This window comes from Furipterus horrens, unplaced genomic scaffold (genome assembly GCF_987537825.1).
Source record: "Furipterus horrens unplaced genomic scaffold, mFurHor1.1.pri manual_scaffold_17, whole genome shotgun sequence".
NCBI classification, from domain to species: Eukaryota; Metazoa; Chordata; class Mammalia; order Chiroptera; family Furipteridae; genus Furipterus; species Furipterus horrens.
Window position 1 is genome coordinate 74,587,504 of NW_028327187.1, and position 21,522 is coordinate 74,609,025.

The window sequence follows — 21,522 nt, forward strand, 5'->3', positions numbered from 1 at the left end:
TAAAGCAGTGAAGCAGATTGCCCAACCCTGGCAAATACCCGAGGCTCTGCCCCATACAACTTAACACGTGCACTGAGACACGGAGTCAAAGTGGCCCTACCTAGTACACAATAACAAACACAAGGAGGCTGCCAAATTGAGGAGACAAAGAAATATGGCCCAAAAGAAGGAACAGGACATGTCTCCAGAAAAATAGCTAAGTGAAGAGCGTCAGAACATGGAAGCAGCTAGAATGCACACCTGGACTTTTGGTATATGATAGTCAACCTGGCCCTGGACTTAGCCATTCTGAAAGATATGCTGATAGATTTAACAGTTCCCAAAGAATATGTTGATGGACTGAAATCATTTTCAGGGGAAATGGTAATGGACCTAGCCCGATATGTTAACTAACCTGGTGTGTGTTTGTGTGTGTGCGTGTGTGTAGCAATCAGATGTAAATCATCTACTGAATATGTTGATAAGCAAACTCACCCTCACCAAAATGTGTGGTTGACAAGTATAAAAAAGGTGCCTGCAGAAGTGCAGGTGGGACTCCTACAGGCCCACGAGAAGGACCGGGAGTCCCCATTCCCCATTCCCCTTGCTCCTATGGGCCCTTGAGTTGTTCCAGGAGTTGCCTCACCCCTTCCCCCCTTGCCCCCTTTTCTCTCAATAAATCCATTGCCTGATCCTACAGTGGTCTTCGGGTGATTTCCCAGAGCAAGGCTGCCCTGACAAAGAGGAGATAGTCAACCTGTCAGATGCAGAGTTCAAAACACTGGCAATCAGAATGCTCAGAGACCTCATTGAATATGGCAAACACATAAGAGAAGAACTGAAGACTACACTAAGTGAAGTAATGAAAAATTCACAGGAAACCAACAGTGAAAGGAAGAAAGCCAGGATTCAAATCAATGATTTGGAACATAAAGAAGAAATAAACAGCCAACCAGAACAAAATGAAGAAACAAGAATTCAAAAAATGAGGAGTGTTTAAGACTGTGGAACATCTCCAAAAGCACCAACATCTGAATCATAGGGATGCGAGAAGGAGAAGAGAAAGAGCAAGAAATTGAAAACTGATTTGAAGAAATAATGAAAGAAAACTTCCCTAATTTGGCAAAGGAAATAGACAAACAAGTCCAGGAAGCACAGAGAGTCCCAAACAAGCTAGACCCAAAGAGGACCACACCAAGACACATCATAATTAAAATGCCAAAGGTTCAAGATAAATAGAGAATCTTAAAAGCAACAAGAGAAAAGCAGATAGTTACCTACAAAGGAGTGCCTCTAAGACTATCAGCTGATTTCTCAAAAGAAACTCTGCAGACAAGAAAGGACTGTCAAGAAGTATTCAATGTGATAAAAAGCAAGGGCCTACAACCAAGATTACTCTATCCAGCAAAGCTATCATTTAGAATGAAAGGGCAGATAAAGTGCTTCCCAGACAAGGTAAAGCTAAAGGAATTCATCATCACCAAGCCATTATTATATGAAATGTTAAAAGGACTTATTTAAGAAAAAGAAGATCAAAACTATGAACATTAAAATGGCAACAAATTCACAACTATCAACAACTAAATCTAAAAAATAAAAACAAAATCCAACTAAGCAAACCAGAACAGGAACAGAATCATAGATATGGGGATCATTTGGTGGGTTATCGGTTGGGAGGGGAAAGGGGGAGAAATGGGGAAATGGTGGAGGGACTAAGAAGCATAATTGGTAGGTACAAAATAGACAGGGGGAAGTTAAGAATAATATAGGAAAGGGTGAAGTCAAAGAACTTACGTGCACGACCCGTGGACATGAACTAAGGGTGGTGGGATTGCTGGAGAGAAGTGGGGTACTGGGCAGAGGGGAGCAAAGGGAAATAATTCAGGCTACTGTAACATAATCAATAAAGTATACTTAAAAATATAAAAACAAACTGTTCCACTACTGGACAAATTGTATATTACCAGATCATCGCTAGCAGATGTCAGTTGCACATTCAGTCCTTTATGAAGTTCATAAATAAATAATTGTTCTTTGTGGTTTTAATAAGAGTCCAAGAATTGTTCAAAGTCTTGTAAATGTTATTTTAATAATCCATTTAAATTTTATTTGTTGCTAATCCCACTCATTTAGAAAATGTCAAGAGGTATTCTGTGGGGGAATGGTGCTTCTTACAGTGTAAATTTTCCCCTTTGCCTTTGCTAATATCATGGCAGAATTTTTCTTATCCCTTGTGAGGAATTGTTGACTGAGTTTTTTATCCTTACAATCTTGTCCCACAGTATTTAACATAAAAAATAAAATAAAACTAGCCCAGGACACTCAACACAGCATCACTGGTTGCTCAGAACAGAGGAAGCTGTCTTCCCACCCCTCACAAGGCCAATGATAACCAGCCACCCATGTAGCTGGCCGAATGGCTGATTTGTGTGGATCAGCACCAATACATCTCCAAGGACAGTAGGGAGGAGCAGGAGCCCTGTGCAGAAGGAAACATACAACCCAACTGTCTTTCTTTTTATTTTTTAATTAAAGTTTTTAATTAATTTATTTATTTTTAGAGAGAAGGGGAAGGGAGGGAGAAAGAGAAGGAGAGAAACGTTGATGTGCAAGAGATACATTGATCTGTTGCCTTTCACATGCCCACAACTGGGAACCTGGCCCGGAACCCAGGCATGTGCCCTGACTGGGAATCGAACCAGCAACCTTTGGGTTTGCAGGCAGGTGGTCAGTCAACTGAGCTACATCGGCCAGGGCCCAACTGCCTTTCTTAAGATGTGAAAGCTCACAAAACCAGCAAAAGTCCTTCATGGGTGCCACCAGCTTCAAACCAGGGACTACCTGTCATCTGCTTAGGAGAAATGGAAGGGGCCTTTACAGGCCATATAACATAATACTTATCAAAAATTGTGTTGCCTAAGGACAGATTTCTTTTCCTTTGTGGAAAGATAGAAAAAAGTTCCCAATGCTGGGATTGAAGATGTCTGTCTTTCCTGAGGCCACCAAAGACACATGTGTGCGTATAAGAGTGGGGGTGGGGAAGCACAAGGTGGGAGAGGCCCAGATGACTATGAGGGCGCTGAGAGACAGTCCTTCCAGTTCTATTGTTCAAAGCCCCTCCTCCTTCATCCCCTACACACTTTCTGGAGCTTCTAGATTTATCTCTGGCTCCTTCCCAGCCACCTGGCCTTCCTCCAGTCCTCCCGCCCCCAGTCCTCCAGTCACCTGAGCTGAACTTCTCATACCAGGACTCCTACAGCTCCACTGGCCCTCTCCTCCCGTCTGTAGGCCGTTGAGTCCTCCTGTCCTTCCTCCCTTTGGTTCCCATGCCCCACAGATAGAAATACCCTAGCAGAAAGGACTGAGGAGTCTCCTGGATTCTGCTGCCTTCACCACCTACATTTCATCCAATACCAAGTCTCCAGGGTTCTGCTCCCCCAGAGCATATCTGGAATGCATTCACCTATTTCCTTGCCCACTTGCCCCAGGCTCCATTACTTTCTCCACCCTATAGCCACCAGTTTGCACTTGTCCAGACACAAAACTGTTTACAAGGCCATGGCCACGTAAGTCCAACTTCTCAAAGCCTACCTCGACCAACCTTATGCTACAGGTAGGAGAACACACCCCATGGACATGTCATCTGCAGTCTCAATCTCAGGCAGTTCCCATCTCTCCTCCTGCCCAATGCCTGCTGTGTTCATGGTGGAGGGCCACTGGCCTGATGGTTAAGTGCAGGGGCCCTGTGGTTGACTCTTAGCTTTGCCACTTACTAGCTGTGCAACCTTGTGTAAGTTTTCTAATCTTTCATGCCTCAGCTTCCTCTCCTCTGAACTGCGAGAAATAGCTATATCCTTTTCTGGGGCCGTCAGGACTGAATGAGTTCATATGCCTAGAACATTTAGCCCAGCCCAGTACCTCAAGAGGAGGGTCATAGTAGTAGCACTGGTTTGAGGTTAGCTTAAACCTCACTTCCTCTCCCTGATGCCCTGAGTGCCCCTAGACTTTAGTCCCCTTCCTCGTGCCTCATGGTGTCCTCCACAAGTGGGCTTTTCTGACAGTGGATTGTTATCTGTTTGTAAGTAGTTCTGCTGGAGCCCCAGAAGACTCTTTTTTTAATTATTAAAAATTTTATTTATTTATTTATTTGAGAGACAGAGGGAAAGATTTGTTGTTCCACTTATTTATGCATTCATTGGTTGATTCTTGTGTATGCTCTGACCAGGGATTGAACCCACAACTTTAGAGTATCAAGACAATGCTCTAACCAACTGAGCTACCTGTCCAGAGCCAGAGACTTTTGAGGCAAGTGGAAGTGGGCTTTGTCTCTGAACGGCATCAGTGCCAGGCTTGAGCTTGACACCCAGCAGGCACTTCGTGAAAGCCTATGGAACACTCCCCTGACCATCCAATGGAAGGGCACCGCCCTGCTCTCACCTGCTCCAGTCAGGTGCCCACAGCCTGCCCTACGCCATGCCTGCCAAGACCGACAGAGGGCAGCAGCACCCTGCCTTGATCCATCAGGCATAGGGGAGGGCAGGGAGAGGCTGGGCTGCGGACCGCCAGGATGAGTCGGGTTGGGCACAATTGCATTGTGGGGAGAGAGGCCGGGACTCCACAGAGACGCACTTCTGACACCGCCAGCTGCTCCTTAGCCCCTACCAGCGGCCCACTGAGGTAGGCAAGAACCAGGGCTGGTGAGGGCAAGGGGTACAGGGGTCTCCAGGTTGGGGGGGCGGGTAGGGCAACACCTTGGGATATGCTGGGACCTGGGAGAAGTTAGGGGTCCACAGGACCAACTAGCTCTGATCTGGCCAAGGCCTTTAGGGGCCAGCCCCAGCCCTGTGATGATACCTCCTGTTGCACAGCCCCCTACCCCCACCCAGGGGTGGCCCTGGAGCTGGGAGATAGGATCTAGAACTTATGCCCGAAAATGGGAAAGCTGGCTTTGCCAAAGGCAAGGAACAGGGTAGGGATGTGGCCCACCTAGCTCCCTGCCCCCACAGACACTCAGTTGGTCCAGCCAGGTGGCAGCTGCTGCTGTGCACCATGGAGAAGTCAGGGACTCCAACCTGAGCACACCTGCCCCAACACCATGACCCAGAACACTAGGTCTGCTGGCTTGGTGTGCAGAGGGTGCCCTGTGAGGGTGGCAAGGGAGCCAGCTGCCAGCAGACATTCCTTTCCCCACCCCATGCATGGAGGGCGGGTCTAGGCCCTTCCTGGAATAGTGTTTCCCTGAAGGAGGGGGAAGGGCACGACCAGTGACCAATTGCCATGCCTGAAGCTAAGAGTTGGGTTCCTGTGGGCCATACCCCCAACCCCCTCTGTGCATCCTCAGCTGCCACTGTCCACTACCACCATGATGTATCTGGCACAACTTTGCCAGTCCCCAGAGGTGGGGCTTGATGGGGACAGCCCAATTGCTTGCTCTCTGGACAGTCTTATTCTGGGCTAAGGGGGTGGGAGGTGTTGGGGAGAAAGTCTCCTGGACAGGTTGCCTTTGTGTCAGCGTCTCCCCTGCCCCCAGTCTGGACAAAAGCAGGCATTTAGGGCCAAGACTGGCACTTCAGCCAGGCACCAAGACTACTAAAGCTGAGTCTGGCATTGCAGGGACTCAGTGCTCTGACCCTCCTATGGGGGCTCCTAGCCTCCCCTTTGCCATTCACAAGGAGGAGCTCACTGGCTGACACCAGAGGGGTGGGGCTGGCTATGTGGGTCTCATTTTTCTGGCTGGAGGAAACTCTGTCCCTTTGTCCCCAGATCCCAGGGGGGTATCTCTTTGAGGGTGGGGAGTGGCAGGGAACCCCTTGGACAGAACAGTAAGGGTTGGGGGAGAATACCAGAGAGTAGGTCCCTGGCCTCTGGACAGAGAAGACATTGTTGAGTTGGAGGCAGGGCTGCCTTGGCCCTGCGACTCTTGACAAAGATGCCAGCTGTGGTGGAGCCCAGCCACTAGGCTCCTGCCACCCCTCGCAGCCTCCTCCTCCCCCAGGGCCAGTCTGAATGGGACCAAGCCTCAACTGTCTCCCTCCCACTCAGGGTAATGCCCCCCACAGCAGTCTAGTGCTTGTCACCACTGCCCTGGGGCAGCTGAAGTGAGATGTGCTTCCCTCTGCTCTTCCCCTTCTCAACAGTGAGTACCTGGGTCCCGAGTCCCCAGAGGTGTCCTTGGGAGGGGCAGGGTAGGTAAAACAGCATAGGGGAGCCTGGAGTGGGGCTCCAATGTGCTGCACCTCCTGGCCACAGTCCCTCTACCCTGTCATCCATATGCCACAGACACTGCCACTGATATCCCAGGTCTAGAGGAAATGGCCCTGTCTCTGAGCCAGGCCTGACCTTCCTGTCTGTCTTACCAAGATAGGGGGCTCTACCCCACCAGCATGCCTGGGAGCCTAGGCGTGCATCTCTGCTGGCAGGCTGTGGGGCACTAAGTGACCACGAGCTTGCCGTGCCCACCTGCCCAGTTGTGTGGGATCCTAGCTCAACTTAAAACCCAGCTTCTGTCCCCTTCTCTGTGTCCTTGGGCTTGTGGTCAGGAGAAGGGAAGAGCAAGAGCCCACCAAGGTCTGGGGGCTCTGCCCTGTTGGCATCTTTCCTTGTCTCTCTGGCCTGGTCACCTAGGCCACCAGCTGGGGCTGTTGGGCAGGGGCTGCTGCTGATGGCCCACTGATGGGAAGCAGGGCTGACTCAGGCCCCCACCAGGCCCATGGGAGATACCTCCAGACTGGGCTCCAAATGGCTCCAAATGCGTGGGGAGCTATGCCTATGCCTTCTCTGGGTAGGACTCCCTTCAAGCTCTCCACCCTTCCTCCCTGACTGCCCTCTCCTCAGTCAAGCTCTCTTCCTGGCTATCTTCTCCTCACTCTCCTCTTTTCCTCTCTCCCGCCTCCACATCCACACTCTCAGTGCCAGGCCCCAAGGGACCCTGGCTGCTGGGGTCCATGGAGCAGGGGAACAGACCTCCTGTACCCTGTGTTGCCTCTTGGTGCCCTCACCCCTCTTCCCCTGGATTGCACTCAGACTGGCTCCCAGCTTTCCCCCAAGCCCTGCCTGACCAGCCCCCGGCTCAGTCTGGGACCCTGCCAGCCCTCTGTGGCATGATCCTGTCCTCCTTGGCCTTGGCTAGCCTCCCACCCTCCTTGCCATCTTTGGGGCAAACTGGGGCAGTGTCCAACTGTGTCTCAGCCTGCAATCCTCTGACTGCCTCGGTTTCTCCCTGGCTGTTTCTCCTATCTTCAGCACTAGCTCTCCCTGCTGGTGAGGGTCCCTCTTTGCTGCTGCCCTGGATGCCCAGGACCAGTTTACTCTCCCTGATCAGGTGTCTCTGCTCTTGCTGACCTTCATGACTCTTGTCCCCATGCCATCTCTCATCTGGGTGACGGGCACAGGATCCCCCACAAGATGGCTTCCACCAGCCTTCTTCCTCTCATGTCCTCTTCTGTCTCTGGGCTCCTGCTCCTTTTCCCTCTCCTCTGGGTGCTCCCCACCCCACTGCCTCCCTTCCTCTCTCTCCGCCACCACCTCCTCTGCCCTGCTCTCTCCTCCTCTCCATGGCCTTTCCTCTCTCTGTCACTGCTCCCTCTGTCACTGCCCCCTCTGTCACTGCATCCTTCTGTTCTCGTGGCTTTTCAGGACCCTCCCCCCTTCAACCATCTAAATGCATATAAAGTAGAAAATGAAAGAAATTCTTTCCTTGTGCATGCATGTGCACACCACCCCCATCTCTTGAATAGTCTCTTTGTCCCTCTTTCTGTCCTCCTCTCTCCCTGGCCCCTTTCTCACTCCCTCTCTCTCTGTCTCCCTGTCTATTTCTATCTGCTCTCTCTTTGTACCTGTCTTTGCTTCTCTCTGCCCTCTATCTTTCTCTGTCCCTGCTTTCTGCCTCCTTCTCTCTGCCTCTGTCCTTCTCTCCCTCCCTTTTTATCTCTGTCTCTCTTCTCAATTCTTCGCCCCCTCTGGTGCACTCTCTTCACTCCCTCTTCCTTGGCTCCCCTCGCTGACCTTACTCGTGTTGGCCAGGGGTGGGGAGGTGGTGCTTCTTCCCACTGGGCCTCAGGTGCTCGGCTCTCTCCCAGGCCCTTGTGATGACACCCTGGTCTCCCTTCGGCTCCCACCTCCTGCTCCTGCTGTTGCTGCTGTGCCCACCGCTGCCCCTCACTCAGGCCCATCACTTCTCTGCACTCAACACTACCTTCAACCATTTGGCACTGGCGCCCGGCCAGGGCACACTCTACGTGGGCGCAGTGAACCGCCTCTTCCAGCTCAGCCCCGAATTACAGCTCGAGGCTGTGGCTGTCACTGGCCCTGTCTTCGACAGTCCTGACTGTGTGCCTTTCCATGACCCAGCTGAGTGCCCACAGGCCCAGCTCACCGACAACGCCAACCAGCTGCTGCTTGTGAACAGCCGAACCCAGGAACTGGTGGCCTGTGGGCAGGTGCGACAGGGTGTGTGTGAGAAGCGGCACCTTCAGGACGTGTCCCAGCTGCTGTACCAGGCCGAGGATCCTGGCGATGGGCAGTTTGTGGCTGCCAACACTCTAGGAGTGGCCACAGTGGGTCTGGTTGTGCCTGCACCAGGCCGGGACCTCCTGCTAGTGGCCAGAGGCCTGGCGGGCAAGCTGTCAGGAGGGGTGCCACCCCTGACTGTCCGCCAACTGTCTGGGCCACAACCTTTCTCCAGCGAGGGCCTGGGCCGCCTCGTGGTAGGAGACTTCTCTGACTACAACAACAGCTATGTGGCGGCCTTTGCCAGCACCCACTTTGCCTACTTTGTCTTCCGCCGCCGTGGGGCCCGGGCACAGGCTGAGTACCACTCCTACATTGCCCGAGTCTGCCTGGGGGATGCCAATCTTTATTCCTACGTGGAGGTGCCCCTCAACTGCCATGGTCAGGGCCTCATCCAGGCTGCCTTCCTTGCCCCGGACACCTTGCTGGCGGCATTTACAGCAGGCATAAGGGGGGCACAGGCGGCCCTGTGCACCTTTCCCCTGGCAGAGCTGGACGGGAGCATGGAGCAGGCCCGGCGCCTTTGCTACACAGCGGGTGGCCGGGGCCCCAGCGGCACAGAGGAAGCCACCGTGGAGTATGGCGTCACTTCACGCTGCGTCACCCTGCCCCCTGTGAGTGGCTGGACCCAGGCCCACACTTGCCCTCTCACCTCAGGCTTTGCCCACTATCTTTTGACAGCAGCTCTGGCCTTCTCTCGCTGCCTCATCTGACCTTGCCTGACTCTCTGTCCCTGTCCCTCATGGTTCTGTGGCATCTCACAGCCCAGGGCAGGGGCTGCCACATGTAGTCTTGGGCCACAGGCAGCTGGACACTCTTATGTGACAATTACCCATGACCCCTTGGTTAGAGGATGTCAAGAAGGAGCCAGCTGGGTCTCCAAGTCTCCTAGCTGCTCCGTCTTTCTTTCTCTCTGCAGTGTAAGCTTGTCTTGCCACAGGGATCCCTGGCCCTGTCCTCCAGCCTGCCTCATTCTCTTCTCACTGGCTACCTGGCTGTCCTCATCTGACTAGCTCTGGGCCTGGGGAAGGTACCACTTGCTTCTTCTAAGAACTGATTCTCCCCTCCCTGCCTGTCCAGGACTCCCCTGAGTCGTACCCCTGTGGCGATGAGCACACCCCCAGCCCCATTGCTGGTCGACGGCCGCTGGAGGCCAGGCCTCTGCTGCAGTTCGGGCAGTCCATCAGCGCCATCACAGCCATCCAAGCAGATGGGCACATGGTAGCCTTCCTAGGGGACACCCAGGGCCAGCTGCATAAGGTGAGGACCTGACAGAGCAAGGAGGCTGCCATAGCACCAGCCTCCAAGGCCCTGCGGTCTCAACACTGCTAGGCTAGGCCTTGCAGTGGTTCAGGGAAGCCCCAGGTACCTTGTCCCTTGGCTTGTATCCTGGCTGGCTGGGTGCCACCTGCTTGCTGTCTGGCTCCCAGAGGCATGGCTTAGGATAACAGCCCAGGAGACTCCCAGACGGCTCCAACTTCTCCAGCCAATAAGTAGGAGCTGACAGCCAAGGTGGATGAGGGTTGCACGGAGGCGGGGTGAGCAGTGCCCAGTCCTCAGAGCCACCCTGGCCCCAGAAATCTCTCAGAGGCAAACTCTTGCCTTGTCATGACCTGCTTGTTTCCCCACAGCTGCCTTCCCACTCCTGGTGCACAAGGGCCTCACCCAGAGTGGCCCTGCCACCACAGCTGGGTGATGCTGAGTGGAGGAGGCAACATGGACAGGCTGGATGCCCGTGGGCCTTCCCCGCCCTCCATCGCCTGGGATCCCCAACCAGAAAGACAGTACATGCCCTGAACAGTCGGCCTGTGGCCATCTTGAGAGTGGGCCTTGGCTCGGCAGGCTGGCCCAGCACTGTCCTTGTCATCCCCCAGGTCTTTCTCAATGGCTCCCAAAGCCAGGTGTACCACTCCCAGCAAGTGGGGCCTCCAGGCTCAGCCATCAGCCCAGACCTGCTGGTGGACAGCAGCAGCAGCCACCTCTATGTTCTGACTACCCAGCAGGTGAGAGCCATCCCAGGGGCCTGAGTACATGAAGCCTGAGTCCCCTCACCTGCTGCCTCTGTCCCTACTGCCCATCCAGGTGGACCAAGTACCCGTGGCAGCCTGCCCCCAGTTCCCTGACTGCACCAGCTGCCTCCAGGCCCAGGACCCACTGTGCGGCTGGTGCATCCTTCAGGGCAGGTGAGTGCAGGGCCTATGTCCAGGCTTGGGCTGATATGTACTATATGCCAGGATACCACACCTGGACACCACACCACACCCGGAAGCAGCTCCAGACAAGTTTGGCTCCCTGTGGTAAAGACTCAGGGTTCCTGCTGAGTTTCCCCCATGCTGTCCTATTCCACCCAACCAGGAATCTGGTCAGCAGCGCCTTCCCACCTCTGCCAAACCTGTTCACTTCTCATTCTCCCAGCTCTATCCTGGGCCAGGGCTCTGTCACCTCTCCCAGGTGTCCCCTTCAGCCCATGCTCCACACAGCGGCTGCAGGCATCCCTACAGCACCCCTAAGTCAGTTGTGCATGCCTTCCCTCCGCAGTATGACCCCCTCTTACTCTGAAGGCCAAAGCCAATGCATTGGCCACCAATCCCTTTGTGCTTGGCCCTTTCCTCTGTCGGCACAGTCCTGTTCATTCCCCCTGCTTACTGCACTCCAGCTGGGCCATCCTTTCAACCCCCTTGCTGCCAGCCAGCCAAGGGGTCTGAGACCCACATGGTGACCTAGTGGGCCCCTAACTGCAGATGTACCCGCAAAGGCCAATGCAGGAGGGCAGCCCAGCCCAACCAGTGGCTGTGGAGCTACAAGGACGACAGCCACTGCGTGCATGTCCAGAGCTTGCTGCCAACCCACCACCCCCGCCAGAAGCAGGGCCAGGTGAGGCTCATGCCACCACTTGCCTGTGGGAATGCCCCCAGGCTGCTCCATCCCCATCCTGCTTCCTGTGCTCCTACTCACTTAACTCTGGCTCCATCTCCCTTGGCGAATTGGCCTCCCGAGAAGCCCTTGTCTGCTCTGCTTTCCTTGCACATATTCCAGGTTACCTTGTCTATCCCCCGGCTGCCCACCCTGGCTATGGATGAATATTTCCATTGCGCCTTTGGAGACTACGACAGCTTGGCTCACGTAGAAGGGCCCCAAGTGACCTGTGTCACCCCTCCTGAAGACCAGCTGCCACTTAACCCTCCAGGCACAGGTGAGGGGTCCCTGGGGATGGTGGCTGGGGCAGGAGCTAGAGGTGCAGGAGCCACATGACCTACTCTGCCACCACCATCTCCTCAGACCACATCACATTGTCCCTGGCCCTGATGTTTGAGGATGTGGTTGTAGCTGCCACCAACTTCTCCTTCTATGACTGCAGTGCTGTCCAGTCCTTGGAGGTGGCTGCCCCGTGAGTGCTGGGCCTGGCTGCTGGGTAAGGGTGGCAACCCCAAATAATGCCCAGCCTGAGCAGCCGCCTGCCCCTCCAGGTGCCGTGCTTGTGTGGATAGCCTCTGGCGATGCCACTGGTGCCCCCAGAGCAGCCGTTGTGTGTATGGAGAGCATTGCCCAGAGGGCGAGAGGACCATCTATAGCACTCAAGAGGTGGGTGGGTCCTGCCTGCTGGGCTCCCTTCAGTATTCAACCCCCAATGACTGCAGGGCTGCATCTGTGGGCCTCTGCTCACGCAGCAGTCAGCCTTGCCCAGGCCCCTTGACTTCTGAAGGGCTAATGGATCTTTCCCAAGGTGGACGTCCAGGTGCATGGCCCAGAGGTTTGTCCTCAGGTTGAGGGCCTGGCAGGACCCTATCTAGTGCCTGTGGGCTGGGAGAGCCGTTTGACCCTGCGAGTTCGGAACCTTCAACATTTCCAAGTGAGCAATCTGGTAGACAGGGGATGGGAGCAGGGTGGGGGGTGGCTGACAATGTCCAGGATCCTGCCAATGTCTATCCCCAGGGCCTGCCTGCTTCCTACCACTGCTGGCTGGAGCTGCCCGGAGAACTACGGAGGCTTCCAGCCTCCCTGGAAGAGATGGCCGGGGATGTGGGCCTCATCTACTGCCAGGCTCAGCAGGTGAGCAGTCGCCCCACAGCCTCACCTACCATTGGATGCCTTCTGCAACCCTTAGATACCCCAAACCTCTACATCCATTGTCACAAGGCCTGCTGTGTGCAGCAGGGACACAATGCCCACAGCCTCTGCCCAGGTCTGCAGTCTGGTGGGAGATGTGGGCGGTAAACAATGGCACCCATTCTGGAAGGAGCATCCTGAAGGAAAGCAGGGGTTAAGGGTGTCCTGAGTTGGGCTAGGCCTAACCCACCTTCCATCCACAGTTCCACCACTCCATGGCCCAGCGGGAGCTCCCAGTGCCCATCTACGTCACCCGGGGTGAGGGCCAGCGGCTGGACAATGCCCATACTCTTCATGGTGAGCTTGGGGGGCGGCAGGGCAGGCAAAGCAGGGTATGAGGCAAAGGGGAGGTGCCTCAGTGTGCTGTCTGATCTTTCCTAGTGACTCTGTACGACTGTGCCATGGGCCACCCCGACTGCAGCCACTGCCAGGCAGCCAACAGGAGCCTGGGCTGCCTGTGGTGCAGCCACGGCCAGCCTGCCTGTCTCTATGGGCCACTGTGCCCACCTGGGGCTGTGGAGCTGTTGTGTCCAATGCCCAGCATTGACACGGTGAGCCCCCCAGCCTCCCACCCTGGCCTCCACCCCACACTCCTCCCCTATTGCCCAGTCTCCCACCTCCTCCCTCACCCCCAGCCCCATCTGCCTTGCCCTGCCCCTCACTGTCCTAGCCTCACCCCGGTCAGAGGAGCCCCACCTCAGGCTGGTCAGCTAGTTAGGCACTGCTCACTGCAGAGCAGGTGTGGCTTTGGGGATCCCATGGCCATCCTTCCCTGCTGCAGATTGAGCCCCTGACTGGCCCCCCTGAGGGTGGCTTGGCCCTCACCATTCTGGGCTCCAACCTGGGCCGGGACTTTGCTGATGTGCAGGATGCTGTGAGCGTGGCTGGGCAGCCCTGCAGCCCCAACCCTTCTCTCTACCGCACCTCTGCCCGGTGAGGCCCTCAGGGACGAGCCACCCAGAAAGAAGGGAGGCTGGCAGCCAAGAAATGTTGGCAGAGGTCAGATGTGCCAACGGAGGGGAGGGGAGCTGCCAGTGAGAGGGGTGGAGGGGGCGGGTTTTAGGCAGTAGCTGGCAGGTGGCCCACAGTTCCAGCCACGGAAGGGCCCAGCCCATAGAGGCTATAAGCAACTAATGGGCCTGTGCTCCGTAGGATTGTGTGTGTGACATCTCCTGCCCCCAGTGGCACCACAGGGCCAATCCAAGTGGCCATTAAGAGTCGGCCACCAGGCATCTCAACCCAGTACTTCACCTACCAGGTCAGTGCCCACCCTGGGATGGTCCCCATGCAGGGGATAGTAGGAGGGAGGGGCATAAAGGCATGAACAACTAGATGAGGATGTCAAACTTGACCTAAGGGTAGCCAGAAGTATTGCCACATGTCCAGTAGAGAAGCTACATGGTCTGACTGGAGGATGGGCTGGGAGCAGGGGCAACACAGTGAGGACATTGCTGGCAGCAGCTGTCCAGGAGGGAATCAGGCAGCAGAAGTGATAAGTGCAGAACATGGGCAGGCCAGTCTGGGATTTGGAGCTGTTGGGACTTACTTCAGGCCTAGTTGCCTGCAGGCACGGAGATGGAGGAGAGCAGGGACACCTTCAGGTGCTAATCTGAGCCTTAGGTGCCTCTTAGGGCCATTTGGGTGGGCCAAGAAGCCCAGGGCAGGGCAGGGGCAGGTTAGCATCGGCTTGGCACATACAGCACCCCAAGAAGCAATTAGATCTCAGGCTTTAGCACTTGAGGGGGCCTGGGAAGTGCAGGCAATGGCAGAGGAGGGCTTGGCAGGGAGCAGACACAGTAAGGAGACAAGAGCCCCCACCCCAGTGGACAGGGCAACTGAGAGGAGAGCTGCGGGGCTACAGAAGCTGAGCATAGAGCTTCCAGAAGGTGGGTGTGGTCTGCTGTAACCCAGGAGACAGAGCTGAGAAGTGGGCCAGAACCTCACAGCCTTGGGGGCTGGAGCTGAGGTGAGGGCGTGCCAGACTGGACTGCCATGCCTGCCTCAGTCTGCCCTGTCCTCCCAGGACCCTGTCCTGCTGAGCCTGAGTCCTCAGTGGGGCCCCCAGGCAGGGGGCACCCAGCTCACCATCCATGGGAAGCACCTCCAGACAGGAGGCAATATCAGTGCCTTTGTGGGCAACCAGTCCTGTCCTATGTGAGTATCTCTCCTCTTCATTCTACATTGTAACCTGGCTGCTGTCAGCTGGGGATGCTCCTGACAGGCTTCAGTGTCCTCTTGTATACAGCAGAGGGATTGGACTCAGGGCTCCCCAAGGCTCCCATGGAAGTCCAAGAGAAATGGTCACTGTGACCACCCTGGGTGGGCTCTGCCCTAGAAGGAGGTAAAGCGGGGCTGAAGCTGGAGCCCAAGATGCCAGACCTCTCCCCTGTGCAGCCAGGAACCAGTGTGTCCTGAGGCCATTGTGTGCCACACCATGCCCCAGGCCAGCCCTGGAGAAGCTGTGGTTCGTGTGGTCTTTGGCCATGCCCAGCGCACACTGCTGGCCAGCCCTTTCCGCTACACTGACAACCCCCAGCTCAAGGCAGCAGAGCCCAGCGTCAGCTTCCGAGGGTGAGGACCTGGTCCACCGGGGCAACCTCTGTGCCCTGCCTGGGATGCCCAGAGGTGGGGAGGGAGGACTGAGCTGGGCTGCCTGCCACCCCCACCCTTGCTGACTACTATCCTGGCACAGGGGCGGGCGGTTGATCCGAGTCAGGGGCAAGAATCTGGATGTGGTGCGATCGCCCCTGCTTTCTGTGTGGCTGGAGGCCACAGCCAAGGTGCAGACTGCAGAGGCCCAGCCCCAGGACTTAAGGAGGAGCTGTGGGGACGCTGCTGTAGCTCCTCAGGCTTGTGTCCAGCTTGAGGAGGGCTTGCTGCAGGTGAGCCTCCACCAGCAATCAGGGCTGCCATGGCATGCCCCGTGAAGGGGACAGGGAAGGCCACCATGTTCCTGGGAATGAGCAGGGAAGCTTCAGCTCACCCCACCTCATCCTGGCCTCGACTTCCTTGCAGTGCTCCACCATCTGCTCCATCAACTCCTCCAGCCTCCTCCTGTGCCAGAGCCCTGCCGTGCCAGACGGGGCACACCCCCAGCGGGTCTTCTTCACCTTAGACAATGTGCACATGGACTTTGCCAATGTCAGTGGGGGGAAGGACTTCCTGTACCAGCCCAATCCCCGTCTGGCCCCCCTCAGCCGCAAGGGGCCTGTCCGCCTCAAGCCAGGCAACGTCCTGGATGTGGAGGTGAGGGCTTCTGCTGCCATTGTTGTGCAGGGGCCATGGGTACAGGCTGCGTAGCCTGGCTCAGGCCCCTGGTCTGTCTCCCAGGGTGAGGGCCTCAACCTGGGAATCAGCAAGGAGGAGGTGCATGTGCACATTGGTGACGGTGAGTGCCTGGTGAAGACACTCACGCTCACCCACTTATACTGTGAGCCACCCCCACGGGTCCCACAGCCTGCCAATGGCTCCAGCACACTGCCTCAGTTTGTGGTAAGGCTGTGCCCTGGGTGCAGAGGTAGATGGCCAAATGGAGCACTGAAGGTCCATGCTCAGGAGCCTTTCCCCCCACCAGGTGCACATGGGCAACCTGCGGCTGGCTCTGGGCCCCGTCCAGTATGAGGCTGAGCCCATGCCATCTGCTTTCCCTGTGGAGGCCCAGGTAGGCTTGGGCATGGGTGCTGCTCTGCTGATCGCCGCTGTGCTCCTCCTCACTCTCATGTACAGGTGAGGGGCCCTCCCTACCATGCATGCACCTGCACAAACTTCCCTTTTCACTTTTGGAAAGGGCACCCCATGGCAGGCCTCCAAGCGGGCAGTCATCCTGACTTAACGGCCTCAGCCCAGGAAGGCCTGTGTCTGTGGCTAACACCTAGTCCCTGGGCTGCAGGCACAAGAGCAAACAGGCCCTGCGTGACTATCAGAAGGTTCTGGTGCAGCTGGAGAACTTGGAGATTGGTGTGGGTGACCAGTGCCGCAAGGAATTTACAGGTGAGGAGCGGGCAGTAGGGAGGTGGGCAGAGGGCCTACTGGGACCTGAGCCCACACCTTGGTGGCTCTTGGTCTGCAGACCTGATGACCGAGATGACTGACCTCAGCAGTGACCTGGAGGCCAGCGGGATCCCCTTCCTGGACTACCACACATACACTGAGCGCGTCTTCTTCCCAGGGCATGGTGGCTGCCCACTGCAGCCCATGTTCGAAGGGCCTGGGGAGGAAGGCCACCGTGTCCCTGTGCACCAGGGCCTCACGCAGCTCTCCAATCTGCTCAATAGCAAGCTTTTTCTCCTCACAGTGAGAGCCACACAGGCGGGCAGGGGGTCTCAGGGAAGGGAGGGCAAAGAGGTGGGGCTGGGCACAGGCTGGGCTGGGTGGTAGGTACAGACACAAAGGTGGGAGGACCCATGGGGTGGGGTACTTCCCAGAGTGAGCACCAGCTCCCCTCACCACCACCTAGCTCATCCACACGCTGGAGGAGCAGCCCAGTTTCTCTCAGCGGGACCGCTGCCACGTGGCTTCGCTGCTCTCGCTGGCACTGCACAGTAAGCTTGAGTACCTGACTGACATCATGAGGACGCTGCTTGGTGACTTGGCTGCCCATTACGTGCACAAGAACCCCAAGCTCATGCTTCGAAGGTTGGCTTTGGCCTGATTTTGGTCCTGGCAGCAGGGGTGGTGGCTCCGCCCTGAGTTCCCCACTACGTTGTCCTGTCCTGGGGTGGGTGTGGCCAGGAACCCCCAGGAGGTAGACTAGGACAGAAGCCACTGGTAGGGAAGTACACAGGCATCCTCACCAGAGACCTAGGCACAAAGGGCTGACAAGGCGGAAAAGCTCTGCTTTGCCTCTGTTGTCCATCTCAGCCCAGGGACACGGTGGCCCTGCAGTACCTGTCTCTAACATCAGGCCTACTCCCTACAGAACAGAGACCATGGTGGAGAAGCTGCTCACTAACTGGCTGTCCATCTGTCTCTACACCTTCCTGAGGGTGAGAGAAGCCCCGGATGGCACCTTCTGCCCTTGCTCCATTGAGGGACTGCTGCCTGTGGCCTCATTAACCTGCACCCAAATTCCCCCAGTGGCCTCAGTGTGTGAAGGCACAGCAACGGGGGTGGGTGGACAGGGAAGGGCTTTGAATTTTTTCCCCGGCTGGATGTGAGGCAGAGGCCAGCTGTCATTGTCCGCCCTTACTCTGTGCAGCTGGCTGACCCTCCCCTCCCCAACCAACCCCTCTGAGCCTTGCACAGCCCAATCCCCTGGCCAATGCTAACCCATTCTAATGGTTGCAGGAGGTGGCTGGAGAGCCCCTATATATGCTCCTCCGGGCCATCCAGTACCAGGTGGATAAGGGTCCTGTGGACGCCATAACAGGCAAGGCAAAAAGGACCCTGAATGACAGTTGCCTGCTTCGGGAGGACGTGGAGTTCCAGCCCCTAACACTAATGGTGCTGGTGGGCCCTGGGGCTGGTGGGGCCACAGGGAGCAGTGTAGTGCAGCACGTGCCTGCTCGGGTGCTCGACACAGACACCATCACTCAGGTCAAGGAGAAGGTGTTGGATCAAGTCTACAAGGGTACCCCCTTCTCCCAGAGGCCCTCTGTGCACGCCCTAGACCTTGGTGAGAGAGCCTGCCTGCCCTCCCCTCCTGAGTCTGTTCCACCTGTAGAGGCTCAGCTCTGCCTTGCTCTGAATGGCAGACTTGGGGAATGGGCTGCAGGCTGATTGGTTTCCCTGGGTCTCCTCAGAGTGGCGTTCGGGCCTGGCTGGTCACCTAACCCTGTCAGATGAGGACCTGACCTCAGTGATTCAGAATCATTGGAAGAGACTCAACACCCTGCAGCACTATAAGGTTCGGGGTGGGCACAAGCTGGGGAGCAGGCCTTCCACCTCTGGATCAGCCAGAGAAGGACCCCAGCCTCTGCTCCCCTCCCTTCCAGGTCCCAGATGGGGCCACAGTGGGACTCATCCCCCAGATGCACAATGGAGGTGCTGTCTCCCAGAGCCTGGTCCAGAACTGCCCCTTCGGGGAGAGTGAGTCCCCAAATCCAGACATGCCCATCTGCCCCCATGAACTTGAAGCAGGCTGGCAGGAGTCCTAGTCATGCCATCACCTGGGTCTTCTCTATACCTTGCCAGCAGGCCAGCCAAAGCTCCATGCTGAGCCACGGGCCTAGGGCAGATGAGGGCAGTGGTGTGTCCTCATCAGGGAGCTGCGGGAGCATGGGGTGTTGGGCTGAGTAACCATCCTCCTTTCCACATCACTACCCTCTGATTTCCTGGGCTTCTCCCACCCTGTACCACCCTGCCAAGTGGGGTGGGGTGGGCAGCAGGGGCATAGGACTGAGGCTGACACATGTGTCCTCAGACATCCCCATGCTGGAGGATGGTGAGGAAGGTGGGGTCCACCTCTGGCACCTGGTGAAAGGCACCGAGGAGCCAGAAGGGGCCAAGGTACGGCGCAGCAGCCTGCGGGAGCAGGAACGGGAGCGGGCCCGAGCCAAGGCCATCCCGGAAATCTACCTCACCCGCCTACTCTCCATGAAGGTCAGTGCAGCCAGGGAGTCTCACCAAGGAGCCCCTGACTGAGCTGGGGATAAGGCATGGTCCTGAGAGGCTAAGGGGCAGCCCCATACCCACTTATGGAGCCCACTCCCCTTCCTTCCAGGGCACACTGCAGAAGTTTGTGGATGACACCTTCCAGGCCATTCTTAGTGTGAACCGGCCCATGCCCATTGCTGTCAAGTACCTGTTTGACTTCCTGGATGAGCTGGCAGAGAAGCATGGCATCGAGGACCCAGAGACCTTGCACATCTGGAAGACTAACAGGTATCTTGCCTGCTGCCCAGGCCATCTCCATGCAGATGGGACACAGAGTCCGAGAGGGAAAAGGACATTGCCATGAGGAGGGCAGCAGGATCCCAGACTTGGAGGCATCAGCTGGATTTCTAGCCACCCCCAGCATGGACTCACAGGACAGCTCCCCATGGAGCTCATGGCTTGGGCCCAGGCTGATGGTGTGTGCTACACTAGCCATGCCTCATACCCATGCCAGCCTGTGTCTCTAGCCTGCTGTTACGGTTCTGGGTGAACACCCTGAAGAACCCACAGCTCATCTTTGACATACGAGTGTCAGACAACGTGGATGCCATCCTTGCCGTCATTGCCCAGACCTTCATCGACTCCTGCACCGTCTCAGAGCATAAAGTGGGCCGGGTGAGAGCAGAGCCAGCAGGGGAGTTAAGGAGAAAAGGCTTGTGGGGGATGCCATGGGGGTTGGGTGCAGAGCCCTGGATGGGGCTAGGGGAAATGGTACATAATGAAGGCCGGTAATTGTGGTGCAGTCAGGTGACAGGGCAAGAGCCCCCCCACCTCTCCACTAACACCCACCCTACTCGGAGCAGGATTCCCCGGTGAACAAACTGCTCTATGCCCGGGAGATTCCTCGCTACAAGCAGATGGTGGAGAGGTAGGTGTCCGGGTGTCACGGCTGGGGGTGGAGGCTGCCCATCCCTAACTGTGTCCCTTCCTCCAGATACTACTCTGACATTCGCCAGAGCTCTCCTGCAAGCTACCAGGAAATGAACTCGGCTCTGGCCGAGCTCTCGGGGGTAAGGCATGGCTCAGAGGTGCACCCCTCCACATTTGGGGGATAGGGTGGAAGGGGGAGGCTTGGGGCTTGAGGCCCAGACTGGAACCTGAGCCCCTCAATGTGCTGTCCCCAGAACTATACCTCTGCTCCCCACTGTCTGGAAGCTCTGCAAGAACTCTACAAACACATCCACAAGTATTATGACCAGGTGAGGCCAGGGCTCCCCAGGGGTAGGAGCACCTCCCTGGGGCAGAGGAGGTGTCCAGGCCCACCTCTGTAAGCAGAGGAGAGGAAGGGCCCAGGTTGGAAAGGGGCTTGGCTTCTGTCTAGATTCCCCAGGGAGGCAAGGGTGGTCCCCGCTGGATCCCCCAGTCACTGCTGAGATGGAAGCAGGGCTGGGTAACACTGGGTCAGTGGGCAGAGGGCTGGGGGCTCATGTAGGGTGCCCTCCTCTGCCCTGGCAGATCATCAACGCCCTGGAGGAGGACCCTGTGGGCCAGAAGATGCAACTGGCTTGCCGCCTGCAGCAGATTGCAGCCCTGGTGGAGAACAAGGTGACTGACCTGTGAACTCAGTCCACAGTGGGCACCTGAGGCCCACCAGCTTGGAGAGCAATGAGCAGAACCCACCACCACCCACAGTGCCTTATGACCCCCGGATCAAGCCAGCAACAGAAGAGAGGGGCTGGCAGAGTAGGGGCGAACTCCCTGCAACCTCTACCCCTGCCCCCTGCACCCTTCCTCCTCGCCCTGGGCTTTTTTCTAATTTATAGCAATCTTTCCTCCTCCCCCTCATTATATTTATTTGCTTGCTGGAGAATTGTGCCTGGAAATAAAATCTGTCTTTTTAGAAAAAGACCAATCCCCAGCCCCTTCCTTCCCCTGGAGTCTATGCAGTCCTCTCCTCAGTCCCATGGATGTGACTTCTGCTACCTGAGGAAAAGAGGGGTCATTAGGCACCCCCAGGCCTTGCTCTCCTCCCTCTCCTCACCTCTACTGGTCCTTCCAGGAAAGGCACCTCTGCCCTCCTGCCCCCATCTATGCCCACCCCACCCTACCAGTTCTTTCCTAGCACAGGGACACAGGACCAAGAGTCTCCCATCTTGGGCTAACCACAGTCACAGCTAAGCTCCCCTGTTTCATTCTGACTCCACAACAGTTCCCAGCTGGCTTCCAGGTTCCATGCTTACCCCCTATATTCCCTCCTGGGAGCAGCCAGAATGATTTTTCTAAAATGCGAAAGTGCTCATCGGCCTCTGCCAGAACCCCATACTTGCCTACCCAAGGCCTCCCCTCCTCTCCCCGACCCCAGCCAATCTGTGACCAGGCCAGCTATGAAGATCA

At 56.6% G+C, this 21,522-nt stretch overlaps 1 protein-coding gene across 1 annotated transcript; it reads left to right on the forward strand.

The window, feature by feature from the left end:
- Positions 1 to 8,060: 8,060 nt before the first annotated feature.
- Positions 8,061 to 21,017, forward strand: PLXNB3 (plexin B3). Its single transcript, XM_090265354.1, has 34 exons — positions 8,061 to 9,101; positions 9,568 to 9,747; positions 10,362 to 10,490; positions 10,570 to 10,670; positions 11,229 to 11,361; positions 11,524 to 11,680; positions 11,767 to 11,875; positions 11,955 to 12,069; positions 12,212 to 12,337; positions 12,421 to 12,537; positions 12,798 to 12,891; positions 12,976 to 13,145; positions 13,376 to 13,527; positions 13,747 to 13,852; positions 14,618 to 14,748; positions 14,989 to 15,165; positions 15,287 to 15,476; positions 15,610 to 15,840; positions 15,925 to 16,086; positions 16,169 to 16,320; positions 16,484 to 16,584; positions 16,664 to 16,887; positions 17,051 to 17,229; positions 17,513 to 17,579; positions 17,881 to 18,208; positions 18,336 to 18,439; positions 18,528 to 18,621; positions 18,956 to 19,134; positions 19,256 to 19,416; positions 19,656 to 19,803; positions 19,992 to 20,056; positions 20,123 to 20,198; positions 20,313 to 20,387; positions 20,644 to 21,017. Exons 1-34 carry the CDS (start codon positions 8,067 to 8,069, stop codon positions 20,746 to 20,748), a joined length of 5,673 nt encoding a protein of 1,890 aa, XP_090121480.1. The 5' UTR covers positions 8,061 to 8,066; the 3' UTR covers positions 20,749 to 21,017.
- The last annotated feature ends 505 nt before the right edge of the window (positions 21,018 to 21,522 follow it).

Coding starts and splice junctions, on each gene's coding strand:
- PLXNB3 (XM_090265354.1), top strand. CDS start 8,067: ATGACACCCTGGTCTCCCTTCGGCTCCCACCTCCTGCTCCTGCTGTTG. Junction 12,338..12,420: donor GGAACCTTCAACATTTCCAA/GTGAGCAATCTG, acceptor GTCTATCCCCAG/GGCCTGCCTGCTTCCTACCA. Junction 17,230..17,512: donor CCCAAGCTCATGCTTCGAAG/GTTGGCTTTGGC, acceptor TACTCCCTACAG/AACAGAGACCATGGTGGAGA.